The 22,549-nt window shown below is 42.8% G+C and overlaps 1 protein-coding gene across 1 annotated transcript in view; it reads left to right on the forward strand.

Annotated features, from left to right (window-relative positions):
* Nucleotides 1–2,872: 2,872 nt before the first annotated feature.
* The window catches only part of LOC142033581 (amine oxidase [flavin-containing] A-like), a 39,845-nt gene continuing 20,168 nt past the window's right edge, over nt 2,873–22,549 (forward strand). The window contains exons 1-3 of the mRNA XM_075033583.1: nt 2,873–3,012; nt 14,483–14,577; nt 17,147–17,284. Of these exons, the coding sequence (XP_074889684.1) occupies nt 2,934–3,012; nt 14,483–14,577; nt 17,147–17,284 (312 nt within the window). The 5' untranslated portion in view covers nt 2,873–2,933. The remainder of the gene's footprint in view (nt 3,013–14,482; nt 14,578–17,146; nt 17,285–22,549) is intronic.

The raw sequence follows: 22,549 nt of genomic DNA on the forward strand, positions 1-22,549 counted from the left end.
ACACACATTCTGCAAGCTCAGCAAATTATTACTACAACTCATTCACTGAAGCAGACATAAATCAACTAGACAGATTGCTAGGAAATGGTTTCAGCAACAGTAGTTTCCTATGTTCACCCTTCAGCATTGCCCCCTGTTTTTTTATAGTGCATAAGAAATAGGGCCCATTGGTGAGCATTTGTTTATTATTCAACTCTCTGTTCTGAGCAACAATTAACTTCCTTCCAAATAAAATTTTACCTGCTTGGAATAAAATTTCCTTTACTGCAAAGTTTGCCATCCCTTTGTTTTCTGTTGATTTCTGAACACATTTCAAATTTCGCTTTGAAAACATGGTCATAACATTTAGGAAAGGAGGATCACTCTCAATATGACACATCACCTCCTTCCTTCCCTGCTTCTTGCATTTTCAGCAAGCCCTTGGCAAACCCTGATGGACCCAGCAGAGAGGTTGACAGGATCTCCTTGATAATCTCCCGTTGGGTTCATCCCACTGTTCTCAAGCAAGGCTTCAGAACTTGCTTGGGTTTTTTTTTCCAAATCCTAGATGTCTGCACTTCTATATGAGCTGAGGTAGAATCATTCTGAGGTCTCTTATTTGTATCATACAGATGCTAAGGGCTTAGCAGTTACATGGTTCTGACAGCCACTGCTACCCTGGAGGCTGCCAATGCCTGAGATAATCCTTGACAGCCCCTTAGACATTTTTTCGGTCTTTAGTCCAAGGGCTGGGGCAACCACAATGTGCACAATTCACACTTTGATGTCATGTCTCCCCGTTAGAGCTGCTCTAGGTAAAACCACTTCAGTCTCCACTGCTCTTTAACAAGCCTGTTGCAGCTCCCTTCAGTACTAGAGATTTTTTAGCAAGCTTATCTATCAGCAAGTTATCTAGATACACACAAGTTTCCTGTCGATATCACAGAGGATGTGTTTGTTGTTTTTCCTCCAAACTTGGCTTCTGGATTATGAGGGAAGTGCTGCTTGGTGAAGATTTAACTTTGCCAGATTCCCTGTGACCTGCTCGCTGGGGCCAGCAGAGCTGCGGGAGCAGGTATCCTTACCACCCTCAAGTAGCAAAGGCTTTTTTCCCCAATAAGCACAAATGTCTGTTGGTACATTGCATTTTCTATTTCAGAATACATAGCACTCTCATAGTCTTGGATTGTCACCTTTTCTGCTCACTTTACTCTGGCATGCAAGCAGCAGCAGTCTCAGTGATAATGAGCTGTTGTGTCAGTAGACGATCTCTCAGAGCAGTAGGGATCTTGTTCTTATTTGCTACAGCACCTTGTGTGTCTGCAGCTAGTACAACACAATTAGCACTGCACATATACTTTACTTTTTAAAGTACCTGGTTTTATTTTTGAAGAACATCCATTATTCTGTCTCTCGTATTGTTGCTTAGTGATTTCATAGATGTTTCTGCATTCAGTCACTGCTGTCACAGAATCATAGAATGGTTTGATTTGAAAGGGACCTTTAAAGATCATCTAGTTCCAACCCCCCTGCCATGGGCAGGGACACCTTGCACTAGACCAGGTTGCTCAAAGCCCCATCCAACCTGGCCTTGAACACTTCCAGGGATGGGGCATCCACAACTTCCCTGGGCAACCTGTGCCTCACTGCCCTCACAGTAAAGAACTTCTTCCTTACATCTAATCTAAATCTACCCTCTTTCAGTTTAAAGCCATTACCCCTCGTCCTATCACTACATGCCCTTGTAAAAAGTCCCTCTCTGGCTTTCCTGTAGGCCCCCTTTAGGTACTGGAAGGCTGCTATAAGATCTCCCTGGAGCCTTCTCTTCTCCAGGCTGAACAACCCCAACTCTCTCACCCTGTCTTCATAGGAGAGGTGCTCCTGCCCCCTGATCATTTTTGTGGTCCTCCTCTGGACCCAGTCCAACAGGTCCATGTCTCACTCATTTGGCACAGTTAGCACAAACCAAAAGTCCTAATTTTTCCCACTGTAAGAAAGCCAAGGCATTTCCAAGGACACCGACTGTGTAGTATTGCACTCTCATTCAATTCTTTGGTCATACGCAGGTATGGGATATGATTGCGGAACTGGGCAACTCTCAGAACTTGTATCAATATTTAACATGAAGCAGCATTGGGATTTTCTGTAATTGTGTGAACTGTAAAGGTCTTCTGTGCTTACTTGGGAAGGGATGGACAGGCTCTCTATTTTTTCAACTTACCTTCACAGAGATGACATTTACACTTTGGCAATAAAAATTGTACGAGCTGTAAAATGCACGAAAAAAATCACAACCATGAGAGCATCAGAGCAGTAATAGTAGCCAAGTACAAACAAAACTGGTATTTCGGCAACCAGTTATTATTTCAGGCATTGTCTTTGGGAAGCTACTTTCCTGGAAAGATTAACCCTTCATTCCCTGGCTCACGGACCGCGTGTGATTTGATCCTAGTACAAGGTGAGGCTTGTACACTGCTCTAACCCGTGACACTCTAGCTCCATGGATCTCCTCCTCTCCCACGCTCCCTGCTCGCATTCTTCCTCAATTTTAGGGAATAAAAAGCGGTTCGCGAGCACCGCTCGCTAGAACTGCAACAGCCACGCTGTCGCCTCTCTGCCACCAGCCCTTCTGCTGCACCCGGGACGGGCTGGTGCGAAACCGAGCCGGACGCAGGCAAAACGTGCACCGGGAGCCACCCCTCGGGCGCCGCTTTTCCCCGAGCGACCCCCGCCGTCCTCCCGCTCCGCCGGGGCCTCGCACCGCCCCGTCGGGCCGGGCCGGAGGGCGAGAACCGGGGAGGCGTGGCTAGGCGAGACCCCGCCCCTGGGCAGCGTCCATTGGTGGAGGCGGCGCGGGGACCGCCCAGGGGCGGGTCCGGGGCGGGCGGGACGGCGCCAGAGCCGGGTCGCAGCCGCCGCCGCCGCCGCCGTTGCCGCCGCCGCGGGAGGGCGGGATGGAGAGAACGGCCGGGACGGGCGGCAGCGCCATGGCCGAGAAATACGACGTGGTCGTGGTCGGGGGCGGCATCTCAGGTGGGTCCGGCGGGGCGGCGCGGCCAGAGAACGTCCGCCGGCCTTTGCCGGGGTATCAGCCCGGGAACGGTCCCCGACGGAGCCGGGGACGGCGGGGGGGCACCGGTGCTCGGGGCCGGGGTGCTGCCGGCTGGGCAGCGTGGGGCCTGGGAGCGGCGGGGCCGGGGGTGGCTCGGCCCCGCGGCTGGGCTTAAGGCTTGGGCGGTGGTTAACGGGAGTGTCAGGTCTGCAGGGGCTTCAATACACCTGGGGGGGAGGGAAAGGGGAAAAATGATCCGGGTCGATGTTTTAGGATGTATTTGCTGCTTCTTGGCTTGGTTTGTACTTCGTGCTCGTCAGAAGAGAGTCTGTAGGAAAACTGACTTTTATCGCGTGCACAGGTGCAGGAGAATGCAGGGGGGGAGAGGCTGGGATTTTCACATCCTGGGAAAGACGGGGTTTTGAAGTTGCGGGTTTTTAGGGTGCTCTTGCAGTGCTGGCAATTGTGTTCTTTTGATAAATACTGCAGAAAAACAGGTGGGAATATCTGTAAAAACAGGTTGGGTTTTGTTACTAGGAGAAGTGCCGTACTACAGACAGCCAAATTCCACTCGTGCGATGGACTTCACACTTTACTAGGAAATACTTCCCAAAATATTCTTCAGATCTACTTTAAAACTAGCAAGTGCATTGTGGCCCCTGATCCTCACGCTTAAAAAAACAGAAGTAATTGCTCTTAGGGCACTTGATGGTACCTAAGATGAGAATGTTGCCACGTTGGAGAAAATCTGTGTTTCTTGTGTCCATCAGATAAATACTGTTTTAGCAGCTTTGGCCCTGTTTCAGTTTTCAGGGAGTCTTTACTTCACTAGTGATTCAGAAAAGGTGAGTTATGTGACTGAGTGACTTCAGTGATACTACAGCCATTATTGCTATAGGTAAAATTAATTTTCATTAGAATTGAGGAGGAGTCAGAGGCTTTCATTTCTTTAATCTGCAGTGAATTAATGCACAAAACAGCAAATTGTTTTCTTAATTACCTTATTTCATTTGCTAAAACAACAGTAATTGTTTAAACAATTATTTGTGGCAATGTAGTTATATAGATGATCTGTAGTATCACTGAACAGAAAGAGTTTGGACCTAGTTGTGCTTGCTTTTTAGTTTTACCAGATGCCTGGGTATTTTCCTGCTAGCACGAGTCATTTGGTCTTCGTCCTTAAGGTTGCTGTAATGCACAGAGCGCCCTTAGGGAATTACTGCCCCTACTGTGTGCAGCTGATGGCGATGTGATCTTAATATGGTTTTTAGGGCTCTGAGAAGCATTTCTTCCCTTGAGGGTACCTTGCTTCTCCGGCTTTCCAACCTGTAGCAGATTTTGGAAAATGCATCGAGCACTTCTAAGTGGTATCTTGTCTCACTAGTGCAAGAATCAGTAAGTTACTTCAGAACACTTACGCCTTGGATTAAAGCCTGGTGTGGAGTCTGAAATGGAGCCAAGCAGGAAATTTCAAGGCGTTACAGTCCCTGAAAATTTGTCAGTGGCATTAGGAAGACAAATAAATGCCACAGCACTCTTGGGGTACAGGAACGTTTTTTTTTGCCAGCTGTAACCCTTATGTCATGCCAGTGGCATAGAAATCGGTGTTTGCCTGTTATATATTAGAACAGGCATTGTTTTGAGAAAGCAACCTTAGAAAAATGGACAATAAATACTTTATTTCATAATTAATCCATTTTTAATATACAATACCATTCATAGCTGGGCACAATAATGCCTATCAGCTCCTGGTTTGTTTTGCTTTTCACACAGCTTCTCTGTTGCTGCCAATCCTGTAGCAATATACCTACACCTCAGTTCTGTAAGAGGTTAGGCAGTGCTGCTTTCTGGTCTTAAAAAAGGTCATCTGTATCTGAATTTTGGTTCTGGTGAGATAAATAGTAAAACATGCTCTAGGATGGACAGGGTTTCCCCTCAACATCTCTCTGACTCCAGTCTTGACTTGCCGCTGCTTATTTGTCTGAAGATATAGGTGCAGTTGCCTCATCTGGTAAGATTACTGTCTTCTCTCCTTCTACTGTATTTTAAATACTCATTAGCTGATGCTTGCAAGAAAGGATGGGAAACTTTGGGATAAACTAGTTCTTTACTAGAAATACATGAAATGTGTATCAGATATATACACAAGCTGCTTGTTATATTAAGTGGGAGCTTCCCAGCAGTGAGACTGTGGCTTTTTAAAATATTTGTGCAGTATTTGCGAAATGAAGCTCAAATCCTGACTGGCACCTCTGGATTTATCTGTTCCTCAAAGTGAAGCATGGATTTGAGAGCCAGTTTCTGTACAACCTAACACACTTCTCTCATCCGTGCTCCTGATCTATCTGCATGGACGCATCTGTACGTGGTCATTCACAGGGACACAGAACCGACTCTGCCTGTAGGAAGCTGCAATCTAGGGATGGAGGGAGCTTCTGCAAAGAGTGCTTCACAGTGGGGAAGCTCTTGGAAGAAGAAGTCAGCTCTGGTGGCCTCTACCGCTGAGATTTTCCTGCTGTACCCTGTGGAATCATGTTCAAACTGTCCAGACTGCATCAGCAAGTACATTTGGACCCCTAGAGAGAGGGAGCTGCAGAGCTTTTTTCACATGGGCGTCATGCATGTTAAAAATGTGGATCATGGCCAGGAAAGGCCCCAGGCACATGTTTGTATCATTCTTAATGGATAATGTCCCCTGTAATACAGTTAATATTAATTATAAGATTTTATACTCAAGCATATTAAATAAACTGATGCCTGAAGTTAAAGACTTTCCCTATACCTTCAGGGAGTTCTTATTTATATGCCTTGAATATTGCTTCCATTTTCTATTTATAGGGTTTTCTACTGAACTGAAGAAGGTGTTCTGGTTTGAATTGATTTTGACCTTTTGCTTGTGCATTTTGGTTTAGGCTATGCAATTCCCTCATTTGTTTAAACACAGCAAGCTGACAGCACACGACGTGCCATGGATGCATGTCTGATTAATCGGCAGGGTCATAACCCTGACATCCCATCAGACAGTCCTCTGCTGCTTGGGTTAAGGGGCTACCACTAGTTGAGGACTAGGAGATTGTCATCATCTGTGTGGACCAACAGCTGTATTGACGGCTTCTGGAAGTTGTCCCTTTTATGCAGCAAGTCACTGCCATACCTCTCTTGACACATTGTCCCCATCCCAGCTCCATTACCTGCTCTGCAAGCTAAGGCTGCAATTGCAGGGTAATTCAGATTTTGGTGCCATAGCCCTAGGATGCAGCGTGCACGGGTGCTCTGAGGTATGAGATAGGTTGTCGGGGAGTCTGGGATGCTCAGTCACTCTTTGGGGACTGAGCGTTAATGACTGGACAGCATTCAGTTCTTGGAGATTTTTGACAGAAACTGCAGATATTTCAGCTTGTCAGATAGAATTGGCTGCTGCCTACGTGTGACCTGTAATTCCTCAAAATTTTCCAACTGACCTTATTGGGGCATATTTTTACATGGATAACAAAATGCGCTGTTGACTCAAAGGCTACCTCCTTGCCAAATTTCAAGTTGCTGCTAGAACTACCAAAATAGGAATAAAAAGAAGCCATGTGTTTTCAAAATCAGATAATGTTTGTTTCCTGGAGATTTAGAAATAGCCAGCCAATTTTGACCAAGATTTTCCAGCAAAAAAGAATCAGCCTGAAAAACACACCCTGAAAATTCAAGCTTAAATAGTTCAAAATTTGGCAAAAAAAGAGTAAGCAAATTACCCTAACTTTTTTCAGTGGGAAGTTTGGCGTATATTCGTGTGCCAGCCTGACCTTACACGTGAATTTTGGACACTGGAAGCCAAGTTTATCAAAAGAAGGCATGGAGAATTAAGAATGTTTGTTTACATAATGGAAACCAGAGATGCATCAGATATGGAGAAGTATGTCCAGAAGCAGGCAAGTCCAAGAAAACTTGTATGCAAATATTTTTTGGAAGAAATTTCAGCACATCGTGTTACAAGCACAAAGCACAAGGGAAACACAGCTGTAATTGAAACTTACACTGAAGATTATCATTCTTTGACATGGATAGTTCTTATTTCCACATGAAAATATGTTTGTTCTTAGCTAGAAACAAGGAGATCTCATGGGTCAACAAAACGGATGCTTAGATTTGCCAGCCGCATGAAGAAAACAGCGCTGTTTTCTATTGCACTTACGGAGGAATCCAACGGCTACAAATTGTAGGAGAAGCTGGGATGTAAAAATAATAGTAATTAGTCTTTATATTGAAATAAAACATATGATACACTATTAAGGCTTTTTTTTCCCTCTCTCTGTGGAAGAGCACTATGTGTTGGCATCTCCTGCTCCATGGTGTGTGATCGACAACCTTACCGCTTGAGCTACCTACGCGTTGGCTGTGGTCTCCGAGTGAAAGACTGAATAATGAGGAAATGCAGATTTTCCTTGCTTGCTATGATGGCAGCACAACTTATGTTGTATACTGCTCTGTTTGTTTTGACAGCATGCCAAGCTGCTGGTGGGTGGTAGTGTCAGATAAACTGTCAAATACACAGTTACTGGTAGAAGATATAATCAGTCCCACCTGTGTAAATCTGGAGTAGTTTTCAGTAGATTTTTTTTTTTTCTAGTGTTACTTCTAAATTTACCCAGAATTTGATCTGTAGGAATGCAATAGCTGGTTCCTAAAACATATCCTGCATTTATCTCTTTACATCTGCCCTGTGCTGGGCTCCGGCTACCCAGTTACTTCCCAGTTTCTTTCTGGATCCAACAGGAAAGCTGATAATCAGTGATAATATTGTCCCTCGGTACCAGAAATTCCTAGAGGCCATTTTGGGGGATGCAGAAATAAACAGCAATGTTCCACAGAGCTCTCGGTTCCCCAGGTACTGCTAGCAAGCTGCCTGTCATTATGAGAAAAATTTACAGCAGGAAGAAAACTATCAGATCCCCGTATAAAGTGTAGTGGATGTTTTATACAATACTTGCAAATAAGCAGAAATGCTAGTTTCCATTTGCCTCCTTCTTCATAATGTGTTCTAATGTTTTGCTACTAAAGATGCAAAACCTTATGATGTGGGGCATGGGTTTTGGTTAAGACACTCCTTTGTGTTATGCTCAGTGCTAGATATTTAGTTTTGGCCAAAACATGGTTGTCATGTGTTCATTACATAACCAGATGTAAAAATACTATTATTTTCATCTTTCATCATATTCTTCATGTGGTTTTCTACGGTAAAGGCATCATTTATAAACATTGTCTAACCCAGGGGCAACCTGAGTAGTCAACAGCTGGTTCTGCTCCTGAATGAAGAACGTGTCAGGTTTGTTTCTGGCAAAAACCAGCTGTACACCAGCGTGATTCACAGGTCAGCAAATTCAGAGCTCCCAAGAGACCGCTGTAAACCTGTGGTTTGTCCTTGATTTTGCACCATGCCTCAGGCTTAGGTGAAAGGTGTTGAAAGGTAGGAAAGAGTATTCTTGTTAGCTAGGTAAGAGTGTCATTTTACTCCAGCAAGCAAAAGAAATAGCCAAGTAGTTAGGACAGATCTCTAAATATCCTAGCATAACAAAAATGGGCATGGGACAGGCATTTTGTCTCTCCTGGGAATACCAATGCTGAAGTTCTTGATATTTGTGGCAATGACATTGATCATAGTTTAGCAGCAACACTTTTTCACATAATTACTTAGTTGAAGATCACCGTTTAGCTAACAGGAATTTATTCTGCATACTGACCAAAACAATTATCAATAGTTACAAAATGTGCATAATTACCTTAGGTGTTTCCATTAACTAGATGGTATCAAACCATTGTCATCATAACTGATGCTACTCATTTTAATATATAAGGGGAAGGAGGATGCTGCATTTCTAACCCTGTGCTTATACCAGTTAACTTTTTCTGCCTTTTTTTTTTTTTGGCGGGGGGTGGGGGGGTGTTTACTGCAATGGGCTTTGGACTTGAAAATCCTGGTGGGTGTGTACAGAGGAGTGGATTCATCGTTGGGATACAATTCAGTCTTCCTGCCCACTGTGCTTCTGTTAACACTGTCCATGAGAAACTGTCTTTGTACCCTTCAGAACAAGGCTTGCATCTGTTGAAAGCATTTAGACAGTAGCGCCATTGAAACCAGTCAGAGTGGCTTGGGCTCAGTTGGACAATGTACTCTGTAATAGAAAATATTTATTCTCTTTTGGCTGAAATCTTTGCTGAATCAGCTGGATTATTTTTGCTAAAGGGGAAAAAAAGACTTGATGAAAAAGAAATGAAAAACATTTACCTGAAAATGACAAAATAAATAAACGCAACCTCATCCCCAATATCAAGTATTCTACAACAAGGATTGTGAAAAAGCATATGGAAAGATAAAATACAGTTTCTGACAAATAGAAAGTGATGTTATGGTAGTAGGCAACACTGAAGAATAAATGAATATAGACTTGTGATCTGCACTGCGTATTCTTGCTGTTTTGTGCAAATTTAAGGGGCTGTAATTTAATTAATTTTTTTTCTCTTTTTTTGTGGCAATTTTAAATCTTCAAATCCTTAGTCTGTGAAAAAAACCCCAGTTCTTTCATTCTCAGCTTTCTATATATTGTTGCCCATTAGTGATTTCTCTGGTCAGTCTGATGTAACTGAGTACATTTTAACTATATTTAAAAACTTATTTAAATACCACGGTGTGCACAAAAATTCCAATGAAAAGAAAATCGGGGAGCGGGGAGAAGGAGAAGAAGGAGGTGAGGAAGAGAGATTTTACCCTATGGTCATGGCAGAAATGTTTTGCATCTCTTATTGACAGATTCATGTTTACTTGGCAAAGAGACTACTAGATAAATAATGAGAGCTGATTCTAAGGTGGCCATTGCCAGATTTAATTACTCAATTGTGTTTGGAAAAAGTTATGTTTTTCATCAGTGAAACAGTAAAAATAATTACAGCATTAACATGCCATTACAGTGGAACTTTAATGAGGATATATTGACAATTGTCTTACTTTACCGATGTATATTAGAATAATGAGCGAAAAAGTTTTAAAATTATTCCCCTGCTTAAGATCAGAAGAATGTAGAGATTTTCCAGTTAGATTTTTTCCATGTGTTACTCAATTAAAGCCTGCTGGAACACTACAGTAATGGGTTAGTCGTCTTTCACACAATGTATTTATCCCACTCCATGTACAGTAGGGCAGATTAACAAGGATTTTATGAAGGAATGTTGTATTAGGTTGGTTTTGGTAAACTTTCAGCCCGATAGTGGATCCATAAATGACAAATGCACTTTATCAAAGAAACTAGCAAGTAGGCCAACAATGGATCTAGAAAAGCAGCAAACAGTTACCTTTTCAATAGTATCAGGTAACTTTCTCTGCCTTTGTTTTGCTGTGCTCAGTATTGCACATACATAGTGGCCTCAGTTTGAAAGGTTAAAAGCTTAATTGTATCAGACTGTCATCGCTCCCCTTCACTGCTCTTGCATGTTTTGGAGATGTTCAGCATACATCACGTAAGAAGTGCTGTCTCTGGGAAAGAATGCTGGTGATTTTTGCTTCTGATCACGGTGTATCAGCGAATCTGTTTGATGTTGTGGATTCACAGAGCCTAGATTTTGAAAAGTAGAATTACTGTACTATTACTATAGAATTACTATCACATTTCCAATAAAGTAACTTTTTAAAAACTCCCACCATTTGCGCTACAGAACTCATATCTGCTCATATGCCCTGTATCAATCCTAGTATTGAGGCAACTTGGAATGATTCTTATAAATGCTACCCTTATAAACACTTTCCTACAAAAAGGGAAATATTTCCTACATTATGGGCTCGGCTGGGAATCAAGCTCGGGTGTCTTAAGTCCCAATCTTGTGTGCTACCTGTAGAGTTGAACCTTTCTCTCCTATGAGGTAGAAACATACTTTGTTGTATTTTCCATCAGGCTACATACAAAATTCACTGTTGTTCAGCATCTCTATGTTTCAGCCATGGTGTGTGTCTTTTAGTCTGCAGATTGGCATAAATTCATCTTTTCTTTTTTTTTTTTTTTTTAACTGTATATCCAGTGTTTTGATGCACTTGAAACTGTTTTGCTTGATAGGATTATGACAGTTTTCTGAAATGAAAGCAGCAGCAATATGATCTGTGGCAGCAGCGATTCCGAGTCCTTAACAGCACTGCAAAATCAATAGGAATAGAGCTTTCGTGCACGGTGTCTTCAGATGGGGGGGGAGCTTGTTGCGAGATTGCCATAGAAACCCTTGTGGAGGATGTATAAGTCATCTTGCCTCGTTTATTCTCATCTAATAACAAGTGAATTTTCTACAGCCAGATACCTCAAATGAGACATGCTTTTGGCAGGCTCCTTTCATCTTTCTGAGGCAAGTAGTATCTTTCCAATTCATAGAATTAGAGTGATATCCAGAAGGAGCGTGGCCAGTGATTTGGGGTGATTTGGGGCTTTATCTCTAGGCTGCACCCGGAGGAGGTGGAGGCAGCAACGGGGCGCAGCAGCGGCCTCGGCTGTGGCGGCCATGTCTGTGCTGCGCTCGTACAGGCGTACGCAGGCGCGTTTTAAAATACCTTGCCTGAGTCTTAGCCTAGGCCTGAGAGGTCGCAGCCCAGTGCTCGGTTTGGCCCCGTACGGCGTGCTCACAGGACGCTGTGGGTGTCCGCCACAACCCAGGACGCTGTGGGTGGTGTCCGAGCCCTCGCGTGATGGAGGGCCCGTGGCGTCAGAGCGGCGCTGGCGTTGCAGGAGGCCCTTGTGTTAGGAAGGTCCTGCCGTCCTCCTCGGCAGCGCCTGGAAGGTGCGCGATGTCCTCTGGGGAAGCAGTGGAGATGCTGGCGAGGAGGTGGGAGGCCGGCTCCGTGGGGCCTGAGGGGAGCTGAGCAGGCAGAGGTGGGGCAAGGAGCTGGAAAGGAGAAGGTCTCATGCCTCCTTTTCGTTCTCAGCCCGTCGATCAAACAGAAACAAAATGGTCACTCTCTGGTGTCCAGGTCTGTCGAGGGTACTGCAACAGCGACAAAAGTCTTGAAAATTCAAGTTACGGAGAAGATAAAGGGAAAATACGCCATCTATTTAGAGGTTAATAGTGTATCAAAAGCACGTAGGCTTCACAGCCTGTGGGCCGCGTAAGGCATACCTGTGTCTGGTCACACCAGAATGGAGCTAAAGAGTTGGGTTCAACAGACGGCTGCACAGAGATACGCCATGTGGGGGTGTTGTTGGTAGTCCTCCATTTTGAAGGAAAATTGTTTCCATGCTTTAAACAAATAAGTGTGTAGTAACAATCTCTAATCAACATATTTTGCATTGTTTTTATTTCTGAGTCAGGCCTCTCTCCCAGTTGCCAGTAAGCCATCGCTGTCCCAATGTATCTCTTGCCCTTTCCCAGCCTGTGTAGCTTGGAAGCCTTTTGTTTGTTTGTTTGTTTGTTTTTTGATCAGTGTCTAAGGTGACACTTGGGTTGACAATAATGAAACAAAAAAACTGTAAGGCTGGAATGCAAGAAGTACAGTTTAACAGGCAAACAGGTTGGAGAACCTCAGTCACATTACCACGTTCCTCATCCTTTAGCTGTCCTTCTTTATTTGGATATATCATATAATTAAGCTATAAACCAGTAATAAGCTTAACTTCCAACCCAGTCCAGTGCAACCATTGTTCATCCTAAATAGCTGTGGAGTGAACACAGCTATCATATACAGCATGAAATGATGATCTCAGGTGCTGAGGATTTGCATACTTTTTTTTTTCATACCTAGGCCAGACTTTTTGCTGCTTCATGTTCCGTAGGGTGACACGTGAATGCGCTGTGCATTTTTTCAAGACTTGTATATCTACAGTAAACTTTCTTACAAAAGAATTACCCACTCATGCCTGAGTGTCCAGTGGTATTTACACAGAATAGAGAAATTCAACCTTTTATTTTATATATGTAGGAAATCCACACTTTTTTGTGACAAAAACTACTGTATATTTTGAAAAATTGTTTTTCCTCACATAAAAAATATAAATATTTGTAAGAAAATACTGCAGTTTGTGTTTCCAACATTATAGACTTGTGTCTTCTATGTTTATCTCGACAAAGAGAACACCATCACTGAAAGGACTAAAGAATTAACTATAGAAAAAATTGTAAAATGTTCTCTATAGACTTCCATGCAGGAAAAAAGTGATCAAAAACTACTGAAAGAAATTAGATCAATTTATAAGATGTTCACTCCACTGACAAATGGCTTGCATTTTTAAAAATTAGAATAGTAAATAGATGGAAGAATTAAGTATACTCCTGCTCCAGCAGCACTCTAAAGAATATGGTGCAAGGATGTAAAGTTATTTTTAGATGAGAATGGAAATTGTATATATCATAAGACATTTGAACTTCCTCAGTTCTGGTTTCCAGTGAATGGTGTTCCACTTCCCCATTAAAAGATTATGTGCACAGAAGTTTATGGGCTATTCTGCATTGTCCTCAGAATAAATGAGTACACTTAACGCTGCCTAGAACAATTCCTCTCCTCTGGTCTTTTCAGATGTGCGTTCTTTGTAGGCTCACGAACAGTTGCTTTTAATCACATTTCAAGGTAGTGTAATAAACATGAATATAATATTGTTATTCCTTACTGCAGGGCATCTTGGAAGTTCTGATCAATAAGGCTGGCTTTCGTATACTTAAGGAGGGGAAACAACTCCAAAGAAACAATGCTTCAGTGCCAAATTGGCCTGCAGGGCAATAGGATAATCTGATTTCACAAACTCATAATTGCTTTTTACAATTTCAGCTCACATTTGTCAAAAGCAAAGAGGACTCCTGTCCTATTGAATTTTCAGTTGTCTCTAGTGCCTCCATCACAAAGTCCCATAATTAGATGATTTTTGCTGAGACCATAATTCCTTTTATAAAGTATCTACATACAGCCTGTTTGATTGCCATGGTCAAACTCCATTGCTTACAATGAATCTTGAGAGTGAAGCAGACTTTCCTTCTGCATGTGAATGAGGACAACAGATAGCAATAGAGTGGAGAGTTGATGAGTGAGAGAAGAAGTTGGAAGCCTACCTTGCTGGAACATACCTATTTAGTATATTATTATTTCTATCACTTCAGCTCTGCAAGCCCTGCAACCTGGGTTCTACCTTTCTATGCACTGCACAAATGAAGAGTAAGATGCATGTCCCTTAATAATTGAGATTTTACTGGTTTTAAAATGCCAAAATGCTAACCTGAAGGAGAAAACATCAGTCTGTGAATGCTACTTATGGAGGTGATTATAACATGCAACTAAGCAGCAGCCATATGATTTCTGTGGTAAGACGCCATGAAAAGCTTCTGACTTCTCTCAGGAATTTTTGAAAACAGTATGGAAATCTCTGACCTTGAAGCTTTGGTTCAGTTTTTGACCATTAATGTGGCTGATTATTGCCACTTGCTTTAAAGCACTTTCTCTTTTTCTGGCAGGTTTGTCAGCTGCCAAATTGCTGTCTGAGTCTGGGGTCAGTGTGGTGGTTCTTGAGGCCCGGAACAGAGTTGGAGGAAGGACATTCACTATCAGGGTAAGTGCTTCATGAGATGCTGGACTCTCACTTGTGCTCGTCTACGACATGGCAAATGTCACTCCTATCTTCAAGAAGGGCAAGAAGGAGCATGCAGGGAGCTACAGGCCAATCAGCCTCAACTCAATCCCTGGGAAGGCGATAGAGTTACTAATCCTGGACACCATTTCCAGGCACATGAAGGACAAGAAAGTAATCAGTCAGCATGAATTCACCAAGAGGAAGTCATGCTTGACCAACCTAATAACCTTCTATGATGAAATGACTGACTTGGTGGATGAGGGAAGAACAGTGGATATTGTCTACCTAGACTTCAGTAAGTCAACACTGTCTCCCATAAGACCCTCATAGACAAGCTGATGAAGTGTGGGCTGGTTGAGCAGACGGTGAGATGGACTGAAAACTGGCTGAACAGCCTGGGCCCGAGGATGGGGATCAGTGCTATGAAGTCTAGTTGAAGGCCAGTAACTTGTGGTGTACCCCAGGGGTCAATACTGCATCCGATCCTGTTCAACATCTTCATTAATGATCTAGATGATGAAGGGACTAGAGCATCTCTCCTATGAGGAAAGGCTGGGAGAGATGGCACTGTTTAGCCCAGAGAAGAGAAGGCTGAGGGGAGATCTCATCAGTGTATTGAAGGGAGGGAAGGAAGGGTGCAAAGAGGATGGAGGCAGGCTCTTCCCAGTGGTGCCCAGTGGCAGGACAAGAGGCAATGGGCAAAAACTGAAACACAGGAGGTTTGAACCATCTGAACATTAGGAAACACTTTTGCACTGTGAAGGTGACTGAGCACTGACACAGCTTGCCCAGGGAGGTTGTGGTGTCTCCCTCCTTGAGATATTCAAAAGCTGTCTGGACGCAGTCCTGGGCAACTGGCTCTAGGTGACCTTACTAGAACAGGAGTGACTAGATGACAGAACTAGATGACCTCCAGAGGTCCTTCCGACCTCAACCATTCTGTGATTCTGTTGGGTTTGACATCGTTAGCCAAAGAGTAGAGGGGGAGTAGAGTTCCCAAAGAAGACGGGTGTCTCAAGTTGCCATCACTTTTGTCAAGTAATAGAGCTCTATTTGGACAGGTTGCATTGCAATAGTCAGTGGGCTTCTCTTGACAGGAGATGCTTTAAAATTGATCTGGAAGCAACTCTGAGAGCCATCAGGTAGGATTTGGGTGCCTAATGAGAAGTGTGTAGTGCCATTTTAGCTGCCCTAGGATACCTTGCATGGCCTCCAGCTGCAGGTCTTCCATGGATCATGAGTCAAATTTGTCAGGCTTGCACAGAAGTCTTGGATACCTTGGGCTGTCTAAAATGGTGTAAAACATCTGTATTAAGGTAATTGAATTCCACCTACATAGTCCATACCCTTTGTCCATGGCAGGGTCTGCTCTGCCTTTAACATTACAGAGGGAAACTATCACCTGAGACTGTGAGTATCAAAGCATTGCTCTTCTCATTCCCATCTCACTTTGCATACTGTAACAGGCGTGATAACTAAGAGCCCTAATGAAGCAGCCTGAGCAGGGCCAAACATCATTACAGCTCAGACATACATTTTAACATGGCTTAAAATTATCTGAAGTAACACTCCTGCTTCTAAATATGGACCACATCTTGATTGCCATTAAAAAGAAAATGAAAGAAATGATGAGTCACCTGTGGCACAGGGTAATGTAATACAGACATTACCTCTGCTTTCCACCTGGGAAGTAAGGGAGATTTAAATTATGTCAGATGCCATTGCTGGGGAACCAGAGATAAACAGTGGTGTTTCATTAGAAATCATTGTCCGTGAAACATGAAGCGTAAACACCATCCTTCTGTGACACTGAGAATGCCTAGCTTAAAATGCTCACTACGAACAGTGTTAAAAAGAGTTACTATCTTGGGAAATCAGCTGGCTTGTAATAGTATGCATCCCTGAAACTCCTTGCTTTCTTTCTGCTTTCCAAGTGAGTGTGATGCTGGTCTGAGCGGTGTGTGGAGCACCTTCGGTGGCAGGCATGGCTGGGGACTGCTAGCCAGAGTGCACCGGGCTAGAGCCAAGGTGTGCCATGCTGGAAGGGAGATTACTCTCCTTGAATACTGCAGTGCAGTACTCAGCATCCACGGCATTAAGTCTAAGCAGATATCTACAGAGAGAAAACAAGCCTTGGTGCTGGAGATGGTTTCAACTTGAGAAATGTTTTGCAATGACAAGAAAACTAACATGAATTCTGAAAAAGTGGGGTTAGACTTAACCAAAGTAATAATTTGGTTGGATATTTCTTCATAGTCTCACGTCTTTTGTGAGACTAAAAAGCCAATACTGAAAACTATAGTGAAATTTAAACAAGAGTTAAACCCAGTTGCGCACATGTGCATGGCAGAGTGAAGACACTGTGATTTCTGTGTGTCTGTCATTACAGAGCTCAATACTGCCTACTTTTAAGTCAGTCAGTACTCATTTTCTCCTGTGCATATAGTTGCAGTGCTAGTCAGTATGGAATAATTCTTTCTACTTCTAGATGTTTGTATTGAGGAGCTTTCTGCACAGCTTCTGATTCCTGTATTCTTTCTTTCAACAGAACAATCAAGTTAATTACGTAGATGTTGGTGGATCATATGTGGGACCTACCCAAAACCGGATTCTCCGACTGGCAAAGGAGCTCGGTATTGAGACCTATAAAGTGAATGTCGAGGGCCATATAATCCATTATAAGGCGGTAAGTACTGCATCTTTCATTTTGAGATACTTAAAGATATCATTGAGCTTTGGAAATTACTGACAGTCATTAAGAGGGTTTCATTTAACGCTTGCTTTCAGTAATCCAGTAAGCACCTGTTTGAAGCATAGTTATTCTATTTTAAACTATTGGGAGTGGGATAAATGGTTCTTGTTTTCTTTTGAAAAGTGTTCAGAAAATGGGACTGACAGCAGTTAAAAAATTTGGGATACATTCAGCACCTGATTATCTTTAAACATATCCTGTAAAGAATTTTTGCCTGAAACTCAGAAAACACTTGTTCTGAAATAAAAACCAAGTTGAAATAAGAAAAAAAAGTATAATACTGTTGGATAATATTGAATAACAGTACTAGACAACAGTGTTATGGGAGTCTGGGAGTAGTATAACATATAGTTACATAACTAGATTCACATGAGATGCCTCCCAGTCCTGTAGCATGGGTTTTGTCTTACTTACAAATGGATGTCTGGAAGCTTGGTATCTAATTTGAGACTCAGTGGGATTCCCCCTCTAGCTAATGGTGAGAAACAAGCCCCTCCCAAGGCTTGCTGTAAGCTCCATATCTGAGATGTGGGTCACAAGGGTCCAGATGGCCACTCTTGAGTAGGTACTTATGTAGCTAAAGTGAACTGGAATGAAACCTGCCTTCAGAGCATATTTCTAGCCCTTGTGTTAGATCTTTAGCCCACCAGATTTTTGCTCAGTTCCTAGTCAGGACCTACTGCCAAAACCCGTGCAGAGGGAGAGCGGCAGGGAGAGGGACAAAGAGAGGCCTAAGATTCATAGGTATGAGGTACAAACTCCATAACTCACAAACTATTTTACTTTCCAAAGACCATCGCCTTTTATTTTTTTTAATATCCTTTAGTTTTGGTACTTCCCAGACTCTGGCAGAACAAGGCTTGAAGCCTATATGAGTCAGAGTTGACATATGTGAAAGAGGCAAGACTATGTAATGGATCCTTAACTGGTTTCATTTCTATTATCTTCCCACTTTTTCTTCGAAGAATTAGAGCAATACATTCATGCTGTAAAGTTTTCTCATCTGGTTCTGTAACCTCTCCTTACTGGACAGATTCATGCCATGCTTATAACATAGTTGCATCTTAAATAATTGCATAGTCACTCCATAATACTAAGAAAAGTTATTTTACACCACCTGGTGTAAAATTGGTGTAATTCTACAGCAAGACGGCTGCACTGATTTGTACCAGCTGAATGTTTGGCCCACTCTATTTGCTTTAAGCTCAGACATGGATCTCTTAGCATCCTAAAAGGCACTTATCTTCTCTATGTTAAATAAAAGGCTTTAATGGGTTACATGAATTTGAGCTCTTAATCCATTTTGACACTGAAGCTGCAGCTTTTTGTTGTCCCACATTACATTATGCATGTCCTTGCTAATGACCATGTAATTTCGTAAATTTTCTTTGAAGTGAAAGCATGTTTCTAAGCAAGAGGCAGCATTACAAGCTATTCAGCTGGATCACAGGCTGTGGATCAGTTCTAGATTTGGCATCGTGGTCCTGCTGAGCTAAGCAGGGTCCCCAAGGGAGGTGTAGTTGTTGGACCAGGGTGAAAGCAAAGGGGCTTTAAGGTCTTCCAGCATGGCCAGTTAAGCACTGGATAAATAATAACGATGCTTTTCTTCCCGCATCCTCTTCCCATGAATTGCAGGCTTTTTGTTTTCTTTACTTTTCCTAAGGTTTTCCACTGCTGCTTCTCCTTACTCTTTCCTTGAGACATCATGTAGTCACCATGCCCTTTGTTTTAGTGATCTGTTGTTGAACCCTCTCTTAGATCCCATTTCTACAAGAAGCCTATTGAAAACAATCTGTGCAGTCCTGGCTATTGGCTGGGTTGGTGAGTGCTCAGGGCCCTTAGGGCTTGTACGTTTTACCTATCCGCTGCACACTGTTATCATGCTGTGATGGTGAGTCGACCAGGTAGGCATTTGTGCTCTTCTGGCTATAGATGTGCCCCTCATGTTCACTAAAGATGCTCCAGGAGCCCAAACACCTGTGGTATTTCCTAGATGATAGAAAATGTGTTAGCAAAGAGGTGATTTGATATTAAAGGATCATTGCCCCAGAAATTAAATATTAATCTGAAAGATGGATGTGTTCAGCTTCTTAGGCTAATACGCTATCAGCCATGGGCCAGCTGCTGCCTTTCAGGTTTGAAAAGTATGACTAAAACTTTTCTCCATGTGTCTCATCTGCTGTTTCTGTCAGCTGATGGCTGTTGGGGAGCATATAGCCAGGGTCAGACAGGAAGGTCTCTTCCCAAGGGCATTTCTCCAAAATCTGCCATGCTGTGTGGTTTTGACAGAGGCGAGAGGGGGAATGTCTTGAGGAATGATTAAACGTGGCTTTAGATTTTGTTGTGACAGTCATTCAACTGTATATAATCTCCATCATCCTCAGATTAAGAGATTTTTGGTCTTTTGTTTACCATACTAATTGGTTCAGTTTGGCTCTTTCTGAAGATTTCAAGGATACTGCTTGGACTGAGTTAGGGGAAAGTGGGGAAATGGTTTATCCTAGCAGCGGAAGCAGCCAAGGGAAAGTAGAAATCCCCAGAGGCATTTCGTGAGCTTCTTTGCTCTGAAAGGAATTTTTCCCGTATGTGTGTGGAAAAATTCCATGTACTGCAAGCTTTAAAAACTACGTTGCTTTGTGTAGGCATGTTTCCTTTGTAGTTACAGTTTATTTGAAAAATCAAAATATTTAACTATTGTTTATCTCTTCTTCTGTTTGTTTATTCTTTCCCATCAGTTAGCATGGTAATGTGGACTACTTTTATGTCAATCAGGAATTTGTCTGTGTCCTGTTGTTGTAAATCTGTAACTTCAAACTGTAGATTTTGTTACGAGCTCCGGACTTTCTTTCCAGCCAAATTGCTCTGTGGCTACTGTTCTGTAATTCATCAAGAATGCTTTAGGACTGAGAAAAGGCAGATGTGCTAGAGTTCTCCTTCCCAGAAGAGACAGATAGCTTTTAATTTTTACAGAGGTCCTTGAAAGTCACTCTGTGCTCTGTTTTCACCTTCTCTTTAGTAGAAGACCCTAAAAGGTAAAGGCATTAGGGCCCTGGTGTGGTATTAACCTTCTCATGTAACTGCAGTCCTCTAATATCTGGCAGCAGCACCCAGCTCCAGTATACATAACATTAGTAAATAAGGACTGATTTTTCTTATTTGTTTGCTTATGATTTTCAGAGCAAGGTAACACTTGACAAAAGATTAGCATTTCTATGCAATGCTTTACACTGGCCATCTAGTCTTTTCTTCATCTAGCCTTAAGGTTAAGAGATTGGGATGCAGCAGGTAAGTCTGTGACTAAGTCTGTGCAGATCACTGTAAATCTGCAGTTCGGACACAGGAATCACAGACAGTCCAAGGCACTGCAATGCTCACAAGGCTGGACCTGCTGGAGATACTGAGGAGTGAAGGATGCCCACTCGAGGGCTCGCACCATAGGGAGCTGCTGCTCTAGCTGTGTGTGCTGTGCATGGCCCAAGGGTGATAGAAATCCCTGCTCTGGGGCACAAGGGATGCTCCTCCTGTGCCTCTTGACATGTAGCTCGTCCTCAGCATAGTGGGCGGGAGCCAGACTTGCCTTTCTCAATACTGGAAAATTTGTCTGCTCCTCTTGCAAAAATTGAAACTTGGGGTGGTGTCACAGCTGGGTCAGCTTGGGCTTAATTCCTGTAGTTATGGCTACAAGCCACAGCGTAGCCCTCGGCAGGGAAAAAAACAGATCTTGCAGAGCATATCTCTCTCTGCTGGCTTCTTTCTAACCGCTGAAGTATGGTGCTTGGGGATATTGTTTCCTTTGGATTGGTATGGGGTAACTAATCCAGGCAGGCAGCAGGACTCAAATCTGAGGTCTGCAGGAAAGCATTCCACACACTAGGAAAGGAAAAAAAAGTTAGATAAACTCTGTGGGTCAGTCAAGCAGCCTTGTGTTAGCATGGGAACAAAGCCAGTAGGTTATTTGCCTTTCGGTTAAGAAAACAGTAGTTCTCAAAATTTAATACACCCAGACCACTATAAATGTGTTTAAAAATGGAATATTGCAAGACCTTGCCTGCTTGCAGTGAGCTCCTCTGTGAAACATGCAGCTAGAGCTCCTCTGCCTAGTAGGGAAACAGTATTAAAAACAAATTAATAACTTACCAGCTCCAGGTCATTTGGGCTAGATTTATTCCCTGCTGTGGAGAATCTTGTGCAAGAGAAAGAGTAAAAAAACCTGATGTGGCTAAGGCTGTTTGGCTTGCGCTTTCTGACGGGCAGTGGGAATTTCTCTCCTGGAATTTGTTAGAATTGGGCTTTCCTCAGATCAGCTCCCACCTCTTATAGGTCCAGCCCCACTGCACAAGGAGTTAGTGTGTCTGTGAACTATTTCAGGCTCTCTGAATTCAGTCTCAGCCTCTTCTAGGTCTGTTAGCACTGTTGTATTTTTCCAGCTTTTCCTGCCCTTGGTGTCCAGTCTTAATGAAATTACGTTTTTTTGCATGCAGAAAAGAGCAGCAAGTAATGCAACTTTAGACTGTTCATTATCAGTTGGCATTTCATAGTTGTCAGGGGATAAAATATGTTTTCCCATTGATCTTCCTGGGCTATGCCATTGACAAAAGATGTGGGGATAACAATATTTTCAGATCAGTAATGAAAGGATAGTTCTTTTTTCAAATAGCAGATAAATGAATACTAATGTGATACATGTCATACCAGTGGCTGAGGTTGTCAGATTTCTTTATCAGTCCTCAGCAGTTTGTGGTTATGGTGGTCTAAAGCTAGCATAGAGGTGGAAAATTTGAAGGAAAATATTAGGTAGCCAGGCAGTGGGCAAGTTCTCTCACTAATTGCCCCATCTGCAGCAAACAGGATAGTCTGGGAGTTCCTGAACCTGTAGCTGTTGAACACGGTAGGGTTAACGCTGGGAGCTGGAAAAGCCTTTTTGGTGCAAACCTCAGCACAGAGTTACTGAGAGAAACTTTTCTTGGGCTGTTGTTTCCAGCAATATAAGGAATAGGTTTGGCTGAAAACAAGAGGAAGAGAGGAGCCTTAGAAGCAGTTACTTTTTTGACTTTCTTTTTAAATAAGTGCTTCTTTTTGGGGGTAAGTAAGCCAAGGATAGGTATTTGCAAGTTACACCACTCAGTACAAGCACAGTCACTTATCAGAAAGCTGTGTGAAAAGAAGTCTTACTGAACAGTGGAAAAACTGGAAGTTTTC

The sequence above is a fragment of the Buteo buteo genome, chromosome 8, assembly GCF_964188355.1.
Source record: "Buteo buteo chromosome 8, bButBut1.hap1.1, whole genome shotgun sequence".
NCBI classification, from domain to species: domain Eukaryota; kingdom Metazoa; phylum Chordata; class Aves; order Accipitriformes; family Accipitridae; genus Buteo; species Buteo buteo.